The sequence below is a fragment of the Passer montanus genome, unplaced genomic scaffold (assembly GCF_014805655.1).
Source record: "Passer montanus isolate IOZ18808 unplaced genomic scaffold, ASM1480565v1 scaffold3, whole genome shotgun sequence".
NCBI classification, from domain to species: domain Eukaryota; kingdom Metazoa; phylum Chordata; class Aves; order Passeriformes; family Passeridae; genus Passer; species Passer montanus.
In genome coordinates this window covers 17,048,620-17,074,981 of record NW_024367707.1, presented here as the reverse complement: position 1 = coordinate 17,074,981, position 26,362 = coordinate 17,048,620, and the positions used below count along the sequence as shown (strand labels likewise).

Here is a 26,362-nt window from a genome sequence, read left to right as displayed (position 1 = left end):
GCTACCTCTTTTTTATACTGAACTTGCATGGTCCCTCTCCTCTCCTCTCCTCTCCTCTCCTCTCCTCTCCTCTCCTCCTCAGTGGAATGTGAATGCCTTCTAGCCCCACACTAAATGACGCCTCCAGGTGCTGTCATACCTGGTTTGCTGTGTTCCTTATCATCTCCCCAAGGCAAGATGGGTATCTGTGGTGTTTTTAAAAAGGCTTTTTTTAGATCTACCTGCTGCTCTATGTTTATATTAGATTAGACAGATTGAAGAAGTACACGTGATGCTCACAGTAGATGACAACACACTTGTGTAATTCCAAATGTCATCTTAGTTGTTTAGTCTATTTATTTCAACACTTGTTTTTCACGTTTTGTACCTTTAACATCCTTGTCCCTAACACAACCTGTTTCCTACTTCTTTTGCAGACTGTATGAAACACTTTTTAAATAATGTATTTTAAAGTTGTCCTCTGCAGTACATTCCTGTCCCAATCACACATCAGTGTCCTCCTTGCAACTGTGAATGTGGGGATTTTTTGTGAAAGTTACTTTTTAACATTGTTGTTTCTCTGTCCTGGCTTGTCCTACCCATATGCAAACAGTCAGCATAACCAAGAGGAACAGGGTGAACAGCTGGGCTGGGGGAAGAAGTGGGAAATTATTCAGCTGCTTTCACTGCCAAAGCAAACACATTGTGTACCTGCACCATCAGCACATGGTAGTCAGACTTTAAAAAAAGAAAGGAAAGAAAAAAAGAAAAAAGGAACAAAGAAAACTCCCATGATACAGAAGATGTGTCATGCACAGTACATCATGGGGTAAAGGACAACTACCCTCAGTCTGGTCCTGTGGTGAGGTTTCTGCCTGGTGAGCCCCTTGCATGACCTTCTGTGTCAGAAGAATGTTTGCTGTCCTGAGGTAAGTGGCAAAGGGTGTGTTTCCTGCACCCAGTCATTTGGTGTGAGATTAACAAAAGTTTCCTGGATTGTGTAGCTCCCTATAACCAATTGTAGCCTCAGAGCCAAGGCTCTATATTCCTAGATCTGAAGGAGGCAGAGGGGAAAATCTCATGTTTTTGGTGAATGGCATGATGTCCAATTTATTGTCCTAAGAACTCTTTCTAAAATGTTAAACTTATATTGTCAGAAAAAAATGTTCTGGGAGGGCTGGCAGGGCGGTGGATGTTGTGATACTGTCTCAGCCAGAGCAGGACAGACAGTCCATGTACTCCAGAGCAGCTATTCTAACATGGACTGCTTGTTACACTCTTCAGAGTTCAGATAAGCTGTGCTGACTTTAACAGGAATGCAGTTTCACCCATGCTTGGGGGATGCATTGCTTTGACTTGAACTTGTCTAATTGCACTCATGGAAAAACCATGTGCAGGCGAGCCCTAAGATCCTCAATTCCCAGTGACTTGTTTTTGACTCATGGCCATGCTGAGAAAAGGCAAGACTGTGCTTGTTTAGTCAGCAGATGAAAGTTGTCGTACTAGAAATACCATTATGGCAAGATTAGCACTGTGTGGAATTGTAATAATTAGTTAGCACACCAGCATATAAACAAAAAGACAAATTGCTGACAAAAAGGGTTTTTTTTATATTGGTTGCAAATAAAAGTTGAAAGGATGGGTGCTTTCAAAATAAGGAGGAGGTATGACAGCTTTTGTTTGACCTATGACACATCTCTTGGGATGAATACTACTTTCCTCTGGAGGATTTTGATATAATTCCCAAGGTGGTGCACTCTGGCTGCTTTATTAGAATTTAGACAAATATTCACAGGATATTAAACAATAATATATACAGATTAAATCAGTTCTGGAAAACAGATCAGCATTTTCCTGCAAAGCGTTACAAAGGAGGTGTTCTTTATAAACTTGGCAAAAAAGCACAAAGCATTGAATTAATTATTGTAATTCAGGGAAGGGAGGGTACTTTTCTCCATTTTTTCTCTTTTTAAATAGAATTGAAGATCAAAAAATGCACTTGGTACGTGGCAAAGGACTGTCCTAGCTCCTGCTTGGGGCAGATGAAGCTCACACTGCAGCTTTACCCTGGTGCTGTGTGAGTGCCCAGGGCAGTGTGCTGGAGGCACAGCCCTCTCATGGTTCAGCTGGCCCTGGAGCCTGTGCACCAGCACTGGCCTGCAGAGCATCTGCTCCCCTCTCCTGCTGACAGACTTAATTTTAGCTCCAAGTCAAAGGACAACACAGAGGCCACATATCCTTGTTTATTGTTCCTGCATAAATATTTCCTAACCCAGTATCTTGAAGAGTATTTCAGCCTCAGCTGAGTGATTTGGCAGACAACCTAGGAGGTGTACATACCCAAGGACACAGAGTAGGGGCAGCAAGTGGAATCAAAACACAGCTGGTAAGCAATGCCTACTCCTCCTCACTGCAAAAGTGTGGCACACAACAAGGCTTCTACCAGGACAAGAAAACTGGATGGCAGATGGGAATCTCAGTAGCGTGACCATACACGCACAACTCTTTCAGCAAACCACACTGCCCATGACATGGCTCAGATGGGATGGGCCCTTTGTTGTAAACTATGCCTGTGCCCAATGCATTGCATGGATAATCCCCTCTAGTCTGAAGTCTGCCATCAGTGGGATCGGCATTCTGCAATCTTGCATATGAGTTTCCAAATTATCTACCCCAGAAAGTCTATCTGTCATGTCTCCACAGGATTTGCAGGTGTTTTCTCCCAAAGGCACACAGGGCTGTACATAAGCACAAGCACAAATCATATGTACATTTTTTGTGTCTATTTTAAAAGTAAGCAGACTCCAGAACTACCTTCAATGAAACTGTATGATGAAGAGTTTGAGCACCATGTCTTAAATGTAACAGGGATGAACATTATGTTGTAAAGATGCTGTAATTTTTATGAGTTTGCCATTATTCACTCGGTTGTAAGGAACTAAATGAGAAGCAGGCAATTGGAGGGGGGGGAAAATTGGGAAAGACAATGATGGCAAGGCAAGGTGGGATTCAGCAAACACTGTAAGCCCATTGCAAAACAGCAGAGAGATGTGGAATGTCCTGGTGAGTGTCTGGATGGAGAGAACCCAGATCTGGAGCTAAGACAAAAGAGGAGACCCAGAGCTGAAAGGTGCTGATCTGCCAAAGAAGCCAGGTAGAGGGTGTGTGCATCTGTGTGTGTGTGTGTGTGTGTAAAGGAAACAGTCAACAGTGAACCACCCGTAATAAAGGGTGACATTGAACTCAAGAATGAGAGCAGCCAAACTAAAACCTTCAGTTAATGGGGAAATGTATGCATGGGCTTCACTCTCTTCATCCCATCTCTGCTCTTCACCTCCCTTAAGAGGAATAAACAGTGTTTTCTTTCAGTGAATTTGTGTTTGGATGACTTGACTGTCAGTCATCTCCCTTCCTTTCTTACACATTTGGGTCTGGTCTTGGCTGGACACCTGTGTCCTGTCTGCAGCCAGGGGAGGAGAGGTAGAGTCTGTGGCGGGAGGCAGCTCCTCCATCCCCAAGGCTGTCACAAGAGCCCCTGAGCCAATCCCTGGTGGTACCCACCACATGCCACCAGCTGCTGGAGGAACATGGGCAGCAGGCTCAGGCCAAACAATTAAAGCTAAACGAGATGTCATCTGCTCTTGGCAGCAGCCAGCCTCACCATAGACAGGCTGCAGGGTGCCCAGAAGAGCTGAGACTCTTGGATCGACAGACCTGCTAATGGTTGTGGGCAGGAGAGGCTGGAGAGTGCCCCAAAGGCACAGATTTACCGCAGTGAGCACCCTTGAAGAGAGTTACTTGTGAAGCAGGGATGTCCCTGAACATCTAGGATGTCCCCTAGAACCTTCTTCTAGGGCCTTGGCTGGTTTTAGGAGAAATAAGTGACTGTTTGGAAACACACATTAAGCCATAAGCCAATAAATATGGTGGGTTTTTTTTCCTACCAGAGTATCTTGCAGTGGTTTTGAGTACACAAATTAATGCTACCTGAACCCTGAATAAGTTTGGTGTTGCCTGCAATGAAGTGATTAAATTCACTCTCATCATCTTTGTTTAAATGATTGTGACACCATAATCAAATATGTAGAAATGATTCATGCCAATTTAAATTGGTGTATTAAGAAAGCACCATAGTTTCCAAGCACGAAAGAGACAGGCTGATGTTTTTAAAATAAAAATATGTTGCAATGTAAGATAGGGGACTATACAGTAGAAAAATAAAAACAAGTCATATAAAGCAATTCAGGACTTACAATTCTTAAAAAATTCTCAAGATTCTTCCTGGACACAATCAGTGTAATCAAACTGCTCACAGGTGACACTGCCTTTCCTTGGGTTCAGCTCGGCTGCTCCCACCACAGGGCTTGGCTATGTGCGTCCTGCAGCATGGATGAACAGAGGTGTTTTGAATTTCTCCTCCACCTGAGATCCACATTCTTGAGAACTGGTTTATCATCAGGTCCCAGCAATGTGCCAGCCTGACTGCCCCAGCCCACATCTCTCACATACTCCTTTCATACCTCGTGTACAGCCAGTGACTCCTGGCAGAGTCAATGCTGTCAGCCTCAACTGTTAATGCCAGAAATCATGTCCCACCAGAAATAATCTGAAAATACAAGGACCTTGTGAACTCAGCTTGCCTGCAGGGGTTTGAATTCCTTATGCATCACATGTGATGGCAAAACCAATTCTAACTGAATTGCTGAAGTACAGCCACAGTGACATTTAAGAACCGCCAAACACATTAACAATTGCATTTGGAGACCAGCAATTTTACTCTGCACTCCACCCAAGAAACTGGAACAGAACTATTTGCAGTCATGATTATTCTTAGCTAAGTTGCCATGGAACAAAGCCTGGTTAATCCTAATGGACTGATTCAGGCACAATCTCTCTTTCTAATCTTATTGCCTAATTCTCTATCACTCCCATTGGGTTAGTATTTATTTAAGACGTAAGAGGAGCAAGATTTTCAAGGAATCATTTCACTGTGTGGAATGGTAGCAGCAGCACAGTCCTCTCACTAAGAATAATAAAGGATGTTTTTGTTTCTCTTTGAAAGAAGCAGGTAAAGAATTTTCCTTCTAGAAGCAGATCAAATCTCCATTGAATTTTCCTTGAATTCATAGGATTCCATATACATGAGTCCATGTCTTCCTTTCAGCTTTAGAAATGACAAATGTTTGGTCAGTGATACCTCTGCCAGAGAAATCAATATTTTGGGGAATGTGCATATAATAAGACAGATGTGCTGTTAAAAGAAGTTATTGTACTTTGTAATTTTTCTGATGCCAGCTTCACTGCCACCTTTCTTCTATCACCTAAGCAATAGTCTGGCCTCTTCTATTTGCTGATAGTAATACATAACATTGATTTCAAATACCTCACAAGCCTCCTGGAAACCAGTCAAGAAGTGTTGTACATGCTAGCATTCCCTAGGGGCTGCAGGCAGCCCAGCAGTACAGCAGGAGCCTGCTATAAATGGCCTCGTGCTGCAATCACGTTCACGGGGGAGAAGCTCATGCGATGTCCAGTCACTCTGCTCCTCCAGACTCTGCCTTACAAGTGTATTGCAAGACTCTCAAGGTAGCTGACTCATATATTGTGACAGAGCTCTTAGCAATGAGGTGTGTGCAGAAGTACCATGAGGAGAGGTAAATTCTTCATGGTTTTTTTGAGAATTGATTTATCAGAAATTAAGTCACGGTCAGGTAGTGGAAAGGAGATATTGGGGAAAAGAATGCCATTCATGTTTGCAATATGCCTCCCACAGAAACACAGATATCTCCTTTAATAAATCCCTGGAAAAAGCCATGCAAGCTTTCTGCTTGCAGGGCTAAGCTTGTAGTGATTAAAGCCACAGCAATATTTTCTTTACAAGAAATAGCACCATAAGGTCACTGCAGACATCACCACTCTGCTCAGGGTTATGGAGAATAAGATAATTTAATTTTAAAGTGCCTTGTCACTGGAATAAATTTGAGAAAGATATTAAAACCAGCCCTGACCTGAAAATAAAGGTATCCAAAGCAAATAAAGGTTTTGATGAAACAGATGGTAACCATAATTAACTTTGGCATTTTCTGCCGTAAACCACATCGTTTTAACTCAATTTGTTGGCCTTTGTTTTCTTTTTTTCTTTTTTTAATTAAACAAACCCACTTCCATCTAATCAGCAATGAGTTCATAACCAAACAATGAAATAGCCTGTTTTAAGAAATCTGGATAGGACACAGCCCAGGCCAACAGCCATCAAAGGCTCCAGTGCCTGCTTTCTCCTGGCCAGGGGGCTGCAGAGCTGCTGAGCCAGAGCCTGGCAGGAGCCCTGCCCTGTGCTGGGATCATATCTGTTTGTTTACACAAAATGTAAAAAGCCCATCCTGCAGCTGCTGCAAAGCAATGTGAACTATGCTGCACAAGCCAGGGGCGGTGGGTTAATTTTCTGTAATTTATCAGCAAAACTGGAATCTTCACTTCAGCTGTTCGCACATAAACGTGCCGACACAAACCAGTTTAGATAAATAGCTCTGATTCTGTTCTAAACACATAGGTATCTTTCCTTGCTGCTCCAAAACCACAATCAAGGCTATGCCAACAATCCTGCCTAAGATAATTTATCTTATTTTGTCAGTTCATCTTGCAGCGGGACACCACTACTCAAAAGGGCCATTTGCTTCCAAGTGATGTGACCACTCCTGGTGATCATTGCAATACTATTAAGACATCCCTACAGCTTTACTTCTGTTGCTTTAGTAGGAGGTTAAAAAAATTCTCACTGACAGGATGGAAAGATCAAATTATGAAAGTCTTCTGACTTTTTGTCTCTGATGCTCTCTGATGCTTTTTGCAACACCTAAGTGTGGATGTGTGCCAGAGAAGTCTGAAATTGTCTACGAAATAAGGATTTCTGGTATTTTTTTTTACTATAAATGAAGCAGGAAGGTTCCCATGGCCAAGGCAGTATGTTTGTATTTTTCCCCATTTCAACAACATTTTGACCATGTCAAGGCCAAGTTCGTCATTTCACTTATTCAGTTTCATTATTGCCCAGAGTAATGAGAGCAGAGAAGAAAAAATGCTGGAGATGGCCCAGACCACAGCAAGTCAATGCAAAATGATGAAGGACAGACATTTCAGGGCTTGTTTTTATTTTATATCTGTAAACTGCTTTTGCCTCTGTAAGACTAGTTGTGCACTCAGGCAAAATTCCCTAGGATTTCAAGGGGAAATATGACTGCAGATGGGCAGGTTGCATCTGAAGGCAATGTCTCAAAGCATGGATGTAACAGAGAATCATAGAAGGGTTTGGAAAGGACCTCAAAAATGATCTCATGCCCCCTGCCATAGACACTTTCCATTAGACCAGGTTGCTCAAAGATCCATCCAACCTGTCCTGGAACAAATCCAGGGATGGTGCAATCACAGATTTTTCTGGGCAGTTGCAGTGCCTTGCCACCTGCATAGTAAATAACTTCTCAGTTATGTCTAATTTAGTAAGATATAAAAAATAAATATGTCACCAACAAGGTGACAGCAAGACAGTCACTGTCTTGCTGCGAATCAATAACAAATAAGTGCTGTCAGTGCTGGAAGTGGAAACACACTAAACACAGCCAGTGCCACCGCTGCCTTGCAGGCAGACTTCCTGTGACATCACCAGCTACACCTGGATTCGTATGTTCAGATTTCTTACTTGGAGACTGTCCTCTCTCTGCTCAAACCTGGGAGAGTTTAACCTGGATCTAAATGTGGTTTCTCACATTTCTTCTCTTTTCCATTTCACTAGTTCCCTCCAGTGCATTTCTGTGTGATTCTGAGTCACTGTGTGATTTCTGTGTGTCCTTCTCAGTGCAAACCTTGGGTGAGAAACTCTGCTGGGCTCTTCCACAAAAGCTGGGAGCTGCAACTGCTGTGAGTGCTGGCCCTGCTTCATCCCCTCATCTTCTGGCAGTCAATAGGTCTGAGATCTTTAAATGCCCTTGTCAGGCACAGGCTGTGTCTCTGTGTGCACCAGCTGCTGTGGACTGCACTGAAATCCTCTTTGCACTTACAGAGCTTATGCCCAGCACGGGTCCTCAGCTCAGCAGGTTGGCACTGGGGGCTCCAGCACAGCCCAGCACCCCAACACCTCCGTGGGAAGGGCAGCACTCCTCTGAAATTCCCTTAGAGCCTTTTCTTACCGAGCTCAGAGGAGTAGTGGCCTAAAGAACAAAAGAGGTCATTTTTTGGTGATTACATAAATGCTTTGAGCACCTTTGTAAATAATGCATGTGCTGAGGGAGTGGGAATACTGCACAGCAGGGAGGGGTGTCAAAGAAAACAAACACGTGCTTTAAAACAACAGACTCGGGATAGTGGTGAGGAAATCAGTCATAGGAGGGCCAAAATTAATTCACCAGAACAAGGACAGAAGCCCAGAGCCATTTCTGAACCAATCGTTGGTGTATTATTCTTATTCTTATTCTTATTCTTATTCGTATTAGCATTAGTATTAGTATGAATGTGTGTGTACTTAGTATGTTGAAAGCTGATCTGCTCATAAATTGCTCTGGAGCTCCCTCTAATGACAACTTTACCGAATCTGGGCTCCGGGAGGCAGAGAACAATGAAACTTCTGTGCTCCTGATGAAGCACAGAATCCACCATCACTGAATGGTTTGGGTTGGAAGGGGCCTTAGAAACCCTCCAGTTACAACCCTTCTGCCGTGGGCAGGGACACCTTCCACTAGACCAGGTGGCCCTGAACACTTCCAGGGATGGGGCATCTCCAACTTCTCTGGGCAAGGGACCAAAAAATAAAAAATGGCTGATAGACTCGATCCTCAGGCTGATGTCTCTGCAGCTACAACAGAGGTACTGTCTAATCAAGGAATGTGTTGATGATTCCAGGGCAAATTAAAATAATCAGATAACAGGGAGACTAAAAAAATAATGACAGGATCTAGCAATGCACAAACAGCAATGTCATAGCATAGGATCATTTAAAATATGACAGCATCCACACTGAATCAGTTGAAAATTAATTATAGAAGTCCATATATTACAATGCAATGAAAAGCCATAATTCCTCCTGTATAGATTAAAATGTACACCAAATCTTGCAACATGTACACCAAATCTTAGTGAGAATTTCCACGTTAATATTTTCTGACACTTTGCACTCCTATAGTCACTGTGAACACCCTGGAGATCAGCACAGTCCAAAGGGGGATAAAGTCTGTTCAGTTTCCAGCTCTGAAAATCATTTTAGTTGTGAAATCTTCAGGAAGCTAGATATGAGAGAAAGCTGTAAAAAACCAATCTCTTACATGTGAGCAAGTGATACTAGTAAAAGCCATGCTGTATTTGCACACACATGCCCCTTTCTGTCCAATGTGTATTTCTCTCATATGCATATCAGGAACATTTAGTTTGCTTAAGGGTTTGTTTGTGTCAACTCTGACCTGCCTGTAGCCACAGAAATTATTTTTTTAGGCAAAATTAATATTCCATACTGTCACTTACTTTTAATGCTGACTTTGAAACAGAGACACTTGTTTCACAGTACAGAGGAAGAGTCTTAATGGACAGTAGGTTGTGTACAGAGCAGAACAGCATCTGGAAACTAGAGGAAAACAATATTTAACAGTTCATTTGGTATAATTCCCACATAAGTAATTGATTTATGCAGCAAAATACTTTAAGAAAACCATTTAACATTCACATACACATTGATTTGCCTCACAGTAAGGTACAAAGCATTTCATTTAACAGGGAGGTTTGTGGCTCTGTTGATACAAGTCCCAGAGTGCTCAGTGGCAGGGCATGGAAGGAACCTGAAGTGACATATGTAGTGAAAGACTCATTCAAATAGGAATATTTTGGTCCACATAGGCTACATGTAGAATCACAGAATTATAGAACTCTTTAGGTTCGAAAGGTCTCTTAGTTCACAAAGTTCAACTGTTAATGCAGCACTGCAAGCTCCACCACTAAAGCATATCCCCAGGTGTCACATCTGCATGTCTTTCACACACCTCCAGTATGGTGACTCCCTGGGCTGCCTATTCTTGACACTCCTTTTGGTTAAGATATTTTCCCTACTATGTGCATGCTCTTTTGCTAAGAAATATGTAATTATTACCTATCATTCACCCCCAGATGACTTTTTTGCCCCTTTTGGATGTTAACATCCCACTTGCACCATAGTGGGATACTTCATTTAACCATAAATGTAGTCAGAAGTCATTCTCGTTTTGGAAAAAAAAATTATAGTCAAGACATTTTTAGAGACTAATTTCTGCTTTAGAAATCACACAGGTGAACAGTTCAACCAAAAGGGGCTAAGGAACAGAGCACAGACAAAAGGAGTCAGGCAGCTGACAGCAGTAACCCCTAAAGCCAAAGCCACCACAGCAAGGTCATTACATTATCTCTTTAGTGCACATATGGTCCTCATGTAAAAAGCTTCTGTCCCATCTGTGAGGTTGCTCTACCAATATGTGTTAATGACATGCTGAGACATCATTTCAACTGCAGAGCTGATTTTCTCCAAGCTCTTCATTTGGTCATTACCAGCTCTCCTCCAAAATAAAACAGCACGGGGTATCACTGAGCCAATTCAGGTCTGCAGCAACTGCATTGATGAGTCCTTATAATGGAATATATTTGGAAACTGCAGAACAGGGAAAACAGAAGTAGCTTTAAGACTTCTTCAATGCACATCCTCCTGCTTTCCTTTAATTTTCAGAAAGATTCAGTCCTTAGAATCTGCATAAGTATTGACATTTATAGAAAGACAGTGATAACCAAAGTATTCACCTTTAATATGTTTTCATCATTTTTATCAGAATAATAGAAATTAAATATTTGCCAGCAGGGAAATCTGGACCATTTTTCTGTACTTTTTTTAACATGGGTGAAGCATTTGTTCTTTTCCAATGACAGAGAACTTTTCCCAACCTCCATCAAAGGTAATATACAATAGCCATGGGTGTCAGCCAATTCTCACAGCACCCTGGACACCATCCCTAGGGTGCCACGGATGTGCATGAGTTGAGTTCTCTTGAGTCACTCCTGACTCAACCCTCTCTATCAGTAGTTCTTCCACTTCTTCCACCCTTTGACTAATCAGAGAGGCGTGGGAGACCTTGCTGGTGAAGAAGAGACAAAGGTGACACTGGATAAATCAGACTTCTGTGTGCCTGCAGCCACCAACCCACCCCACTTGGTTACAGTCCTGCTTTGCTCAAGTTCTTCCCACTAACATAGCAGTAAGTATTGGCCAGGCTTGGGTAGCAGGGGGCTATGGGGAGGGAACGTCTTCTGTGAGAAGCTGCCAGAAACTTCACCCTCTTGTGTCTGTGAACATCTGACTACTGCTAACCAGAAGTACACAGCACGGATGCTGTAACTGATAAAATTTTGTCTTCCACAAGTCAGGATGGCATATACCTATGTTAGGTACATTTTTTTTAATGCAAGCATTTAATTTTCCCCATTGGGTTTAAAGAATTTATTTTACTTTTACTTTTAAAATGCAGCAGATTTGGGAGGTATTGGAAAGCTGTTTTTCCTCAATGTGTTTCAAGTTTTAAAGCTGTGCATGAAGGAAGAATAAGGAATAAAACTAAACACTGAGTGTACAAAGACCAGAACAACTGTTTTTAATTTTTTCTCTTGCAGCACTGGAGGAAGCCTCTGGGAATAAATGCCTGCTTTTCCACTGAGTTTCACTTAAACTTTGGAGTTTGAGGTTTTGGATTTCAGAAGGTTGTACACTTTGATGAGTCAATATTAGTATAAGCATTTGAGACGGAATGAGAACATCTGGTTTCAATACCTGCACAAACCTCTGCTGCAATCATGGAGTGTCTAGGTACAATGAGGGCTACCCTGCAGCTTCAACAGAACAGCAAGTCTCAACTACAACACCAGGGCTCAGCTCAGCTAGTGAAACATTAACCACACAAACACAGTTTATCCATTTTGCTGGGGGTTAGCACTTGTGGCTTGGGCACACTTTCACAAGGTATAAGAAAAATCTTGCCTGAGCACTCAGAAAGACAGAGTAAAAAGGGAGAGAGGCAGTGAAAAAAACCACCAACCCTGCAGACAACTGACAGATAAGAGGCATATGTGAGGAAATAATGCAACTGAGTTGTCATGACATCACTGATAAGTAACTCAGCCAGCATGTCTGTGATTCAAGGTGCAGTTTTAGAGTTACCATAAGCCCATATGAACTCACTGTCCCTTCTGCCCAAAGAAAGAAAGAAAGAAAGAAAGAAAGCCTACTCTTTTGATTGTACAGCTCAGAAGAAATACCTGGTCAAGTATGCCAGACAATACAAATTAGCAAGAATTCCTTTGACTTGACTTCTACTAAATTTTAATACTAAAATTTAATACTTCTTTTATAGAATTTTTCTTAAAATAGACAGTTGTGAAACATAGACTTCTTATTTTAAAACACTGACTCCTAAATGGTCTTCAGGGGTGTTTTTACACTATTAATTTACTCATTAATGTAACAGTGCCAATACTGTTATATGTGTTCATATTCTAATGGTTACATTCTGTATGATTTCTCTGATCTAGAGATAAGCAACATACTGATATACCAAGAGAGCTACTTAGACACTCTTAGCTATGCAGAGATAAAATATCACTGAAACTAGTAATTCTTACAAGAATCTCTTCCCAAATATCAAATGAAATGAAGTTGCAACCTGAGACAAAAATGGCCTTTTCTGACAAACACCTCCAAGTTCTCTGCAGTCTACTTTTAATTTGATTGACTGAAAGCTGGTGAAAATGCACTTTAAAAACATGACTGAGCATTCCATACAACCAACCACTTTTTGCCATAAAAAGATGAAGGTAAATTTGTATTGCACATATGGCCACAGCTAACATCCTTCTGTAACAACATCGTCTGATGTTTCTTTATTGTTTCCCTTTTTACTTTCCCTTGAGCATTCTTCACAAAAAGGATTGAAACCACCGTCCTTCCAAAAGAACACAGAGGAGGTTCCTTTCCAAGGATAGGGATGATAAAAAAGAACTGCCTAAAAGTTCATATAGAAGCATTTTCTCAGTCATATATGATCTATTAATGTAACAGCCTTTAAAAAGTTAGAGAACCTGAAAGTTGAACATTGTGAGTATGACACCCAAGCGTAATGAAGACATGCTGCAAAGTCAGGAAATCATTTCACTATGCTGACTTTCATTATTAAATATTTGCCATTGCAAGAAATAATATTTTCTAACACCTGGGAAGTAAAGAGTGACTGTATGCTTCTGTGCTGTCCTGAATGAGTCACTTTTACTGGCTTTTAGTTAACACCACTCTTTCTACACTGAACTGCAGCCACAGCACATACATAGTAAGTCACACAATGCATTTGAATTATTCATATAAACATGGCAGGAAGGCAACTCTTTCACTTAACAAACAGCACTAAGAAGTCACCTCAGCGCAGAGCTTTAAGTATCTTTACCCTTCCTTACAGAAATCCTATTGAAAAACAGTAAAGATAAAAATACAACCTTTCATCAAACCAATCTGAAGCTCTTTGGTTGGAGATGACACTTGGACTTTTTTATTATTAATTTAACTAACACCTTCATATCCTAAACCATATTTTAAACAGCTTGTCTAGGCATAATTGACCTGGAGAGGAATTCCTTCTTCCTTGTGCTGCCTCCATGAAAAATCTACCTTCCTTCTGAATTATAAAGTACTTACGTGTTTTTAACAAATAATATACAAATAACACAAAGGCCAGCATCCTAAATAACAGTGCATAAATTCTTGTTTTCCTTTTTTTCCTTGTTTTTCATTTATATCTGACATGTTCTTCTGAAACAGATGGGAAATTTAGACTAACCTTGCTTAGTGATGACTGAGGCTGATGACTGTGAAGTTGAAGCTTTCAAAGCAGACCTCCTAGGTAATTTTGCATCTCTTGTTGCCAAAGATAGTTAAAAGATACTACGTTGAGCACAAAGGTTTTGCTCTTGACTTAAAAAAAAATTATGGCCAACACCAGATTGGGTTTCCTTTTATTGTTAAAACATTAAAGCATAACATTTCACCAAATACAGGAAATTTAGGGGTTGTCTGACATTACAAACATCTGGATCATCAAGAGAAAGTGTTGAGCTATACATAGTCTGATGTTAATCTATCAATTTAATGTATATTAGTAAATGATTAAAACATGGCCAAAATACAGAATCACAAAATAAGTACCTTGATGCTTCTAAATCTGAGACAAGTCAGAGAACTGAGTGCAATAAATTTCCAGCAAATGTCTATACACTCAATTACAACCTCAGGGCAGAATTCTTCCAGGAATATTGGTTCCTCATATTCTTGCTCATTCACATTCAATTTAGTGAGAATTTTGATTTGAGAACTTGATAAAAACATTTTTAAAAATACAACATTTAACAAATGTGAAAAAAGAAGTTGTCTTCACAGGAAAATACAGATTGCTTGCCACTCCAGTCCTTAATTGCCTATATGTTTTACAAATCTTTACAAAACTAATTTGTATCCATTTTGGTTTCAAAAACATAGTACATCTGAAAAATAAAATATGACTCTACTGATGGGTAATACAAAGACATGAACACGCATTTAAAATTACTTTAAAAAGTAAATCTTTTCAGTAATACAGCTATAAGACAAGTTAAACATAGTACAATAAACCATGCATCTTCTGACTTGTCAGATCAGCTAAACTACTCGGTTAACATACAGTAACACTTCTGAACACTTCATAAATTCAGATTTTCTAGCACAAGGAAAAAAAAAAAAACAGATTAAATTTGTTCTTCAAGTGGTTCAAGGCTGTCCAAGTGTTTTTTAGGTGTATCATCACTATGACGGCTTTGGCAATGGGTTAAATGTTTCTTAAAGCCTCGGGGAAAATTTGATTCAAAATTACAACGGGGACACTTCAACAGACTTTGACCATGAGCAGCAACATGATTTTTAAGAAGAGACTCCAAGAGAAAAGCTTTGCCACATATTTTACATTTGTATGGGCTTTGAACATTATGCTTGTTAACTAAATGGTGCAAGACAGCACCTTTTTTCATTGCACGACAGCAACAAATTTTGCAGTAATACTTTCCCTTGCCACGCTTCATGTATTTTGCTATTTCTTCCTCAGAGATGAAAGCCTCTTTCTCTTCAGTAAACTGAAGCACACACTGTGGCTGCGTAGCAGTAGTTGCATCCATTTTGCTCTCTTTACTGTAATCAGATGACTCCATATCATACTGCTCTTGGTCACTGTTGAATTCTTGTTCCTTCATTTCCATTGAGTCCACCACTGGTTTTCCACACTCACTGCTATTTAGTTCAGAATCTGAGTTCTCCTGGTTTTCCTTCTTGGGCTTCTTTTTTGGGCATGAATATAACATGCGTTCAGGTGATTCTTTGGCTAATATTGATTGTTCATCCTGTGAGAATAAATCATCCAGTGGTTTCTGATCATCTAAACTGTGAGAGAGAAAGTCACTCTCACCAGACTCACTAGGTGTTTGGGGCTCAGAGAAAAAGCCCGAAGCAGACTTGTGAGGCTCGGAAAACAGGATGCTCTTCTGGATTTCAGAAGGTACAGTAGTTTCAGCATGTCTCTGGACATCAGAGGATAGAGCAGCAGCAGGCTTCTGCATCTCAGAAAATACAGCATGCTTTTGAACATCAGGGCAAACAGCAGATTTCTGGCAGTCTGTGAAAACAGCTTGCTTGAGTCTCTCAGGAGAAACAGGAGTAGGTTTCTGGGACTCAGTAAAGAGGCCATGTTTCTGAACTTCAGGAGATGTGGATTTCTGAGACTCTAGAAAAGAAGTAGACTCCTGAACTTCAGAGGAAATGGAAGTGAGTTTTTGGGCTTCAGAAAACAGGGCATGCTTCTGGACTTCAGAAGAAACAAGAGCAGATTTTTGGGCTTCAGAACACAGAGCTTGTTTTTGACCTTCAGGAGAAACAGCAGAAGTAGACGTCTGATTCTGGGGCTCAGAAAAGACAGCACGTTTCTGGACATCAGTAGAAGCAGTAGGATTAGATTTACGAGTCTCTGGGAACAACACTCTTTTCCGGGGTTCAGGGAAATGAGCCCGTTTCTGAATCTCAGATGAAGCAGCAGAGGTGGATTTCTGAGTTTCAGAAAAATACATAGATTTCCGTGACTCAGAGAGTTTCCAAGATTCAGGAGATACTGAAACACCAGGCTTACGGACCTCAGGAAAGAAAGAAGGCTTCCAAGAGTCAGAGGACACAGTGTGACTGGACTTTCGAAGCTCAGGAGAAACAGGGGGAGAATGCTTCCATGTGTCAGGGGACAGAACAGGTTTCCAGCCTTCAGGGTAAACAGATGAGATGGGTTTCCAGGGCTCAGAAGAAACAAGTGTAGATTTCTGGGATTCAGAAAAGGACGTAGACTTACAGGAATCAGAAACAAGCCTCCTAGGTTCTGGCAACACAACCGAACCAGGCCTTCGGGACTCAGGGGCAGACCTCCGGGATTCTACGGACATTGACATGGCAGGCTTTGAAGCCCAGGGAGAAACTGTGGAAGACTTCTGCACTTCGTGAGGTGAAGACCTCCAGGGCTCAGGGGAAACAGTTGGACCAGGTCTCCATGACTCCGGCGAAACCGCAGAAGCAGGCCTGCGGCTTTCAGGAGAAGAAGCAGAAGCGGGCCTACGCATTTGAGAGGGATGCCTCCGTGGCTCAGGAGACCCAGCTGGGGCATACCTCCGTGGTTCAGGGGACACTGCTGGAGGAGGTTTCTTTGGCTCTGGTGACACAGCTGGGGAGTATCTGCGGGGTTCTGGAGACACAGCAGGAGAATGGCGCCGGGGCTCCGGCGATATGGCGGGGGAATGCCGACGGGGCTCTGGAGACGTTGCTGGGGAGTGCCGACGGGGCTCTGGCGACACGGCTGGGGCTGGCTTCTGTGGGTCGGGGGACACAGCAGGAGATGGCTTCTGTGGGTCAGGAGACACAACAGGGGATGGCTTCTGTGGGTCAGGAGACACAGCAGGGGATGGCTACGAGGATAACTTCTCTGGATCGGGAGATGTGGCCTGGGCTGACTTTTCTGGATCTGGGGACACAGTCTGCTCTGACTTCTCGGGCTCTGGAGAAGTCACCTGAGCAGACTTCTGGGGCTCTGGAGACACCGAAGATTTCTGAAGCTTGGGGGAAACAACAGGTTCAGATTTGGGGAGTTCAGGAGAAAGGGCAGGTTTGCGTGACTCGGGGGAAAGGGTAGGTTTCTGTGGCTCCAATGTGACACTTTTCTTGGATGAATCTGAATCTCCTTCTGCCTGTTGCTCTTTCTTCTCTTCATTCCACTTCTCAGGCGCTGCATGCTGTGCTTTGATGTGATAATACACGTTGCAATACATCTTGCTGGTAAAGAAACATTTATGGCAGTGAAACAGTTTTGCACTTTTTTGATAAAATATAAGTTTACCCAAACCAGCAGCATCCATTTCATCACAATACTCTGGGTGAACGGTACCCATATGAATTTGTATGTTTTCATAGTCAGTTCCCCTGAAGCTGCAGTAGTCACATTCCAAGCGCTCTGTGGTTTTACGTAGTATCTGCAACATGTCCATTTTCTATAGGCAGTAACAGTTTCCACAGAACTGCACCTTTTATAGGGGAATTTTCAGTTCCTACAATAAAGGAAAAAGATGTGTATAGTTATCTGTCCATGTTAATTTTCAACTCTGTCACTCCTAAATAACCACATGGGCTTTTCCCTGCACACCCCCACTGCCTTTTTAGAAAGCATAAATTTTGCACAGCTACCAACTACTTCATAGACAAATCCAAACATAAGCGTCATCAACTCCTGAAAGTCATTTTGCATCAGTAAAACTTGAAAAAATAAAGCTTATATTTAACAATAGGCATTCCTACTATGTAAAAAAACTGGAAGCAAATGATTAAAAAAAACAGGTGATGAAGAGCAAAGTTTGAATTTCATTTGATAAATGTGACTTGTTTTCTCCATCATCTTCCCATATTTGATGTGCTTTTATTGGCATTGTATTATTTATATTACACATGTAAACTGAAAACAAAAAGTACTTTGGAAAGTACTTGGAACACTGCCACTGAGATACGGCCATTTAAAAATGAGTCTTCACCAATAAATTTCAAAACAAATCAGTTTTTGACAAAGACTAAAATAAAATTCAAGAAAACAGCAGTCTAAAGCCTTGGCTGTTTTCAACTGTTAAATACTGGCTTTCTTTCACTAATTACATGAAAAAAATTAGTACTGATCATAAAAACTTCATCTATTATGAAAAGGACTTTTCCTGTTCCATTATTTCATCTGTTGCCCCAATAACAACAAAAATACTATTTAAGAAAAACAGCAGGGGTTTTTTTCCCAGCTGGTAGTTAACAGTCCGCTGTTCTCCTCACCCCAAAGATGGAAATTTCTCAAAATTAATGTTTTTTGCAAGACTTAAAAAAACCCAACATAACAACAACAACAACAAAAAAAAAACCAAAAAACAAAAAAGATCCCAAAAACCAAACAAAATCCCTCCCAAATGTAAATAGATTTTAATGATTTGGCTAGACTCCCCCATTTCCAAGAGAATTTAACCAGATTAGCTACTACAATAAGCAGAAAACCAAGTCTAGCCATATTCTGTAAGTTATATTGACATAAAAGTGGAAGGTAAAAAAGGACATTTAAGCAAAATGCATACACTTTTTCCTTGTAGGCTGAAATTACATGATTAATCAAGCTAAACTATCAACCTAATTTTGGGGGGTGTTGTAAAACACATTGCTTCAAAACACTCAAAATTGTTGTTTAATTTTAACATTAATTTACCTGTCTAAATATATATAAGACTAACAAGTCTAAAAATATGCATTCAAAGCAAGTTTTCTTAATTTATTCCTAAAGCATTTTTCCCCTGGTTTCTTATGGAAATGAGGCTTACACAAACACATTGCCCTACAGTCAATGCCAATCAAACTGGACAAAGCAATCCAGCCTTACTTTGCATTTCTACACCTTTCATGAAAATCAGGAACTAGAGAATGCAAGCAATGCCTCCACTGAGGCAGAATATGCCACTTAGCAGCAACTACTTCTGTTTAGCCTCTCCACAAAAAGTCTTGAAACATTCAGAGCAAGCAGTATCTGATTCAGCTTGTAATTAAGGAAAAGGGGAAGGAATTCAAAATACTACAGCAGTGAGCTGCTTTGGGCTTGGGGTAGAGACAGAATGAAAGCAAAAATTGGCAGTGCTGCTAAAGGATGAGACGGATACAGCAAAAAACCAGGAAAGAAGGATTGGCTGAGGAGCAGGAGGGCACAAATCCTTAAGAAATACGGGTTTACTATAGCTCAGCTGCTTATGGAGCAACTCCTTTGTGTGCACTGTGTGTACGCACATCACACTGAGTCACAGGAACAGGTAGATTTCCAATTGGGAAGCACGGTGGAACCACAAACGGAGCTTTAAGAAGGAACCTGCTTTACAACCATGAGGCAAATGAACAGCATCCGACCACAGCCTAGCTACAAATGAGAAGTAATTACTCTGCTCTACCAACACTGAAGTGGAAGGGCCTTTGGGGCATAAGTTGCAGTTTCCCAGCACTGCTGGCAGCCATACAAAAGACACCCCAAATTGTAGCCCACACCACATTCAGCGTTGACCCAAAACACTTCCCAACATCTTAGAACAAATTTTTTTATGTCTGTAAAAGATGAAAACAAAACAAAGATGACAGCAGTGCTTGTTGGGCTGTATCACTGCAAGAGAAAATAACTTGCCAATTGTAAAAACCCACAGCACATTATGTCTTAGTTCTCTAAAAGACTTGCAAATCTTTATGAACTACAGTTCATATTTTGTTTGCAGGACTCAGGACAATGAGAGGAAAGGAAAATTTAAATTTGAAAGCAAAAATTTCTGAATTGCTGATATGAGCGAAACAAAAAGGTTTTGGGTTTTTTTTAATCAAATCACAGCAGAACATAATTAGGATAATGAAGACATACTGCAGTAATCACATTTTTAGACTTGAAAGGGAATTTGTCAATTCCAAAACTGGTTGTAATCCTGAATTATCCATTTTCTTTTCACTAAAAAACCAAAAAAGGGCTTTTCTAATTTGAATTTATCACAGTTTATTACAAAGTTTACCAGACAATCTTTTCTACTCTCTTCATAATTTCCCAGCTCTTCACATGTCACCTGTTGCCCTTGCTGCAGTTTTTTGTTATTCACTGAAATACACTTCACCCCACCCCCCATCCTCTTCTTTTATTCAGTTCTACCTTACTTTATGATGAAAATTCCCACTTCCTTTACAAATACAACAATTAGAAAAAGCCAGTGGCTCCCTTCCACAAATTGTCCACATTGCTGCTAAGCTTTTTTGACCATGAGATTATTTTGGAACCAAAGAAAACACAGGCACAGTCCAGACATCCAAAAGTCAAGCCTTGACAGTCAAGCCTTTTCCTTCAAATTACATAATATTAAAGAGCTGAGGATACTTTGTCTCACATTGCCATCACTCACCATTTTTAGTTTTGTAACTCAAAACTGCCACTGTGTCTGGCAGTTGCTGAAGTAACTGTCTCCTCTGCTGAAATCTCCACTTAATTGAGGCACCCTACTGAGCAACTCTTTGCTATTGCAGCACCTTAGGCCACAAGCCCATGGAATAGTAAAACTAGTTTTGGAAGGGTTACTGAAATAGTAACAAACAGCACTGAGCCCCTACTAACTCAGCTTGTCAATTTAAATTTGTTGAAACACTTCTGGAAGAATAAACTCTGAGATGTTGCTGGTTCACTTAGCACAGATGTAAATAACTAGTTTGAAAGATTTTCCTAACAACCCCACCAGATTCCTTCTCAAAATTGAGCTCCAGTGCCACTGTCTCTCTTCATGATTTTGGATGCTGTCCTCCTCTGCACTCAGGTTTATCACACAGATGACTCTGCTTCACACTGCTCTTTGCCATCAGCTCCTGCATCAGAACTTGTTCTGCGCTGGATCCCGGCTTGCCTAGTTGGGTGAAAGTGCAAGGAACAACATTTTCTAAAGAGTCCCACACCAGCAGAGCCAGCCAGCCCAGAAACCATATGCTCAGTAACCAGGTCCCCATGGCGTTGGTTCTGCATGAACTGTGATGTAATCTGTGCTCAGCAGCATCTTTTTGGCAACACTGAGAGAGATGGACCATGCTCTGTCTGAGTAAATGCATTATTACAGACATTAAAGGGAGCTAGCTCTGTGCTGCTGCAAATCAAACCCACAAAAAGGTTTTATTAAATAAATGGTGTGATTTTGTCAGGGTGCTCCACGTGCACTGCAGAGACCTGGACCAAGTACTAAATCACAACATCACTCTAGTCCTCTGAAGCTCTTTGAGGAAAAGTATGAATTTCAGGACAGAGATCAAATTGTCACAAGCAACAACTTCTCCATTAAACAAAGCAGAAGACAGATGGCCACTGGAGTATCTCTCAAGACTTCCTGAATACTCCTAGGAGGACAAAGAAGCTGCCACCTCTGCAAGTACAAATAACTGCTGTGCCACTTTGTTTAGCTGAACACCCTGCCAGGCCATAACTGTTTTGTAAAAAGGACACCTGAGCATTCCCCTATTTGAACTCTCAGGTAACAGGATGTGCAGTGCAGCAGTGGCTATAACTGAGGCTGTGCTGCACGCTACTGTAACACTACAAAGCACAACACATTCCTTAATTGCTCTTTCTGCATTCCCTCCTACTTTTCTCACTTTCCATGGCTGCAACACTGAGAAAACAAATACACATGCAGCCAAACAGAACACTATAACCAAAGCAGAAGCCTGAAGCCCAGCATTTATGCCTGTTCTGCATCCACATCCTGCCTTCAAGACAAAATACTGTGATTCAACTAAGATTCTGGGGATTGCAATACTAAATTTTAACTTAAGGCAGCCAAGACGCATTCAGTCTTCCTAAGACATGACATTTCCCACTGAAACCTACCTGAACAGGTAAGTGCTTCTGGCTAAAAGCTCACTATGTCCTCAGATGTCAAGCACAGAAACAGCATCAGTACCAACTCAGCTCTTAGCTGACTTGAAGTGACACAGATCAATGTCCATCACTCAGTTTAAAGCTGCCTGAAGAGACACAAATCTCAGCAGTGGGACCACCAGTCCCTACTGCTGCTCCATCAGCCACCTCTCCCAAGCCCTCTTCTTCAGGCATGTTTAGAACCTACACACAGAGATTCCTACCACCAACTCTCTTCTCTCTCCACTGAGATGCTGAAGATCCTTACACCAGTTCCTATCCTCTACATTGCAGTTCTGGCCATAATCTCCTCCACCAGAGCAAAAACAGAAAAACAGCACGGGGAAAGGATTGGTAATGAGGGCATGTATCTACCTGAGAAAATAACAACTATCACTGCTTTTCTTGATTTGTTCTTAGCAGCCAAGAGGCTAAAGTCATGATTTGGCAGAAAGAAGAAGTATCCAGGAAGTCAGAGGCAGCGAGATAACCACAAATTCAACCAGAAGTTGGTTATGAGTATCACAAGGCAGCCACAGAGTGGAGTCAAACAGCATCAGAAGTTCCTGCTGAGTTCACGTTACACTGAGCAATAGGAGCGCCCTAAGCTAATGCACAGAGAGGAGAGACCTCCTGAACTCTTCCCAGCCAACACATCCAGCCATGTCAGAGGTGGTTCCTGGATTCTGTATCCCATCTTCCACAAGGATCCCACTTAAGATTAAGTCATACTTCCTACAGCCTCTCAAAAACCTCCCAGTGGAAGAAAAGTGGAAAAATGCAGAGGAGATACCTACATATAATAAGGAATCCATGCAGTGTTGGCACAACGTGACTCTGGCAGCAAACAAGATGTCTCTACTTTTTAACTCCATTCCAATTTCATAGCTACAAGTCTTCCAATCATTCCTGGTAATTTTTAAAAAACACATTCTATACTTAGCATTGCAACAGTTAATATATACCTGCATTTTTCCTCTACTGAAGATAAGCTGTGACTGTCAGAGGGAAGCAACAAAGGGCTCAAAACTAAAGATCTAGACTGTCTGTGAGCACAGAAAATTAGATTTCTTTTAACATTCCATGAAGAAATTCAGAGCACAGCAACAAGTAGTCTGCCACATCATTGTTCAAAATCAGACTGTCTTGGTTCTCAGTGGCAGAAGAATCTGAAACTCTTTTCCTCTCAAAGAACAATCAAGCCTGGTGAAACACAAGCAGATAGAGAACATGCAACAGACTTTAATGACACCAACACAGCTGGGAAAATGATCCAGAAGAAAAACCCTGTGATTTTCTGCAATGCACTACAACCACACATAAGAGTCCCTACACCAGTCACTGCACAGGAAGGATTGCTGTTGATTTTCAACAGCCTTGGAAGTTTCTTGCAGACAAACAGTTCAGTCATAACCCTCTGTCAGTGAGGAGGGTCAATGGCAAATTTGTTCTCAGCAAAATAAACCTGAGTAAGCAAGATACAGTGAGATACAGAGGCATCATTGCCTCTGCTAGCAGGAACAGATCCAGACTTTTGCTGGGTTTAAGCAAAAGGAAAAATTACATGTTCTTGCAGTGCCAAAAAGTGAATGGCAGTCTGGTGGCAGCATGATGCTTCTCTTGAAGCTACATCCCTGTGTTGTGACTGACAAAGAGAAGTTTAGCTCCCAGAGGAAGCTGCACACAAACACCCCAGAGAGGGGCACAGCAGGCACTCTACCAACACACCAAGCACCTAAGGACATCACTTCCAAGGCACCACGAACAAGACAGGCAAACCTATGCTCCTGCTAGTCCAGAAGTGTCCACAGTGTCTGACCACAGCCTCACACCTGAACTCCCAGCTACCAGCCAGTCTACTCAGGCTAAGTTCCACCAGCAACAACTGCTGAACAAAGTCTTTAAAATTGCACAGCTACAGAAGGCACAAACACTCCAACCCAACCAGCCACTGAAACACCAAGATAGGCTAAGAACATGGGAGGCAGCAGATCCAGGCAGAAACACTGCATTACGAAGTTCCATGTTTCCAGGAAAGGTTCAAGTCAGGAGAGATATATGAAGTGGCAATATTTGAGGCACATACAGATTACTTTAGAAAAACAAAGCACCCAGAACTGTAACAATTTTGCAATATTTCAATTTTTGTTAAGAGAATGACAAATGTACACATTAATTCTCAATAAAAGAACTAACAACAGTCTAAATTGCAGAGTAAAATCAATGTACCTTTGACAGATTCAAGAGAGAAGAAATTAATTCCATGTACTGCTTCTACAGCCAACTCCAAGTTCACAATTCCAGCTGAATTCCAAAAATGGCCCCAAAAACCTTACTGCCGCAGTGATGTACCTGAGCTAATGAAGTGCCACTAGACCAACTAGAGCAGTGCAATCTAGTCAAGAACCAAATGAAGGTTGTGAATTCTTACCGTGCTAAGAATTCCATTTACACTACCCTGAAAGAATATGGGGTGCAAGGGAATATTAGAGAAGTGCAAAATCCAAAGTTTCTAAATTCCTCACTTGCAAAAAATTCATAGAATCATTGAGATCTCTGAGATCATCGAGCTCCAACCTATGACTGACACCACCTTGTCAAGCAGACCATGGCACTCAGTGCCACGTCCAGTCTTTCCTTAAACACCTGCAGGGACAGTGACTGCAACACTACTCTGCACAGTCCGTTTCAATGTCACTTTCTTCACTTTCACAGTGAAGAAAGTCTTCCTAATGTCCAATCTAAACGTCCCTTGGTGCAATTTAACATTATGTCCTCTTGTCCTGTCACTTGTTGCCTGCGAGGAAAGGCCGACCCCCACCTGGCTACAGCTCCTTTCCCGTGGTTGTAGAGAGTGAGAAGGTCCCCCCTGAGCAGCCTCTTCTCCAGGCTGAACAGCCCCAGCTCCCTCAGCCGCCGCTCACAGGACGTGTTCTCCAGGACTGTCGTGAGCCTCGGCTCTGCACCTGCTTCTCCGCTCCCACGTGCGACGCAGCCGCTCCCGGCAGCAATTTCTGTCACCGGGGAAGGGCCCGGTCCCGCCGGGGACACGTCCCGTGCCGAACTCGCTATCCCAGGACAGCAGACCGGCAGCGTGCTCCTCCTGCTCCTCGCTCGGCCGGCATCCTTTAACTTTCCTGCGGGAAGGGGGTGCCTGCGGGCTCGGCTTTCCCGGGGCCGCCGGCTCCCTGCAGCCCGGCCCTCCCGGGGGCCGCACCCCCGGGGCCGGGGGTCGCGCCGCCCGCCCATTCATCCCGCCCCTCCGGGCGCGCTCCCTCGCCGCCTCCCCTCTCCCGCTTCCCTCCCGTGCGCGGCCCCGCCGGTTTTGTTCCCCCCGCGCCGGCACCGGCAGCCGCCGCCGCCCCCCGCGCGGCGGGGGCTGGACAAGGGGAAGGCCCAGGCCCGATGCCCAGGGGGAGGGAGGGACGCGCGGCGGGCCCGGCGGCGGGCGCGCCCTCCGCGCCCGCCGGCAGGGGGCGCTGCCGCACAGGGGGCCCGGCCTCGTCTGGGAGCGCACCGCGGGTTTGTCCAGTGCGGAGGGAATTCCAGAATCCCTGAAACACAGAGACACAAAGTCACAAAGTAGGCTGCAAAAGACCTCTGAGACCCTCAACTGTGACCAAACACCACCGTGTCAACAAGTCCATGGCCCTCGGTGCCATGTCCAGTTTTCCTAAAACACTTCCAGGGACGGTGACTCTACCACCTCCCTGGGCAGCCCATTCCAATAACCAATCACCCTCTGAGTTTCCTATGCTTCCTAATATCCAGCCTAAAAATCCCTTGATGCCGTTTAAGACTGTGTGCTCTCATCCTGTGGCTGGTTGTTGGGGAGAAGAGGCTGCTATCACCTCCTGTCAGGCGATCGTAGCGAGCCGTAAGGGCTCCCCTGAGCCTGCTCCTCCGCAGGCTGAACAGCCCCAGCTCCCTCAGCCGCTCCCTGCAGGACACGCACTCTATCGCTCTTCTCTGCATCCGCCCATTAACATCCTTCCCCAGCTGAGGGGCCCAGAAAGGTACGCAGGGTTCTAGGGGTGCCGAATAGGCCACACCTCAGGTACTGTGTGTGCAAATCTGGACTCCCCAGTTCAGGGATTGCTTTCTGTCTCTTAGGTTTTGCAATGCTTTTTGTCCAGTGTGGAAAGAATGACAGACTCACAGAATCACAGAACCAATTAAGTTGGAAAAGACCTCTGAAATCAACTCCAACCTGTGAGTGAGCACCCCCATGCCAACCAGACCACAGCACTGGGAATCATGTCCAGTTTTTCCTTAAACAACTCCAGGGATGGGTACTCCCTGGAAGTGTT

At 42.7% G+C, this 26,362-nt stretch overlaps 2 protein-coding genes across 3 annotated transcripts in view; both read right to left on the bottom strand.

Moving 5' to 3' along the window:
* SEPTIN10 (septin 10) overlaps positions 1 to 25,499 on the bottom strand; it is a 77,157-nt gene extending 51,658 nt beyond the window's left edge. For both annotated transcript variants that reach the window (XM_039714131.1, XM_039714132.1), the window contains exons 1-2: positions 24,874 to 25,499; positions 9,484 to 9,583 (exon numbers count right to left, since the gene is read on the bottom strand). In XM_039714131.1, the coding sequence (XP_039570065.1) occupies positions 9,484 to 9,583; positions 24,874 to 25,301 (528 nt within the window). In that variant the 5' untranslated portion in view covers positions 25,302 to 25,499. The remainder of the gene's footprint in view (positions 1 to 9,483; positions 9,584 to 24,873) is intronic.
* On the bottom strand, positions 14,012 to 24,861 carry CHAMP1 (chromosome alignment maintaining phosphoprotein 1). Its single transcript, XM_039714130.1, is given in 2 exon segments — positions 14,012 to 17,670; positions 22,850 to 24,861. A coding segment is annotated over 1 exon segment (2,817 nt). The 5' UTR covers positions 17,611 to 17,670; positions 22,850 to 24,861; the 3' UTR covers positions 14,012 to 14,793.
* Positions 25,500 to 26,362: the final 863 nt, after the last annotated feature.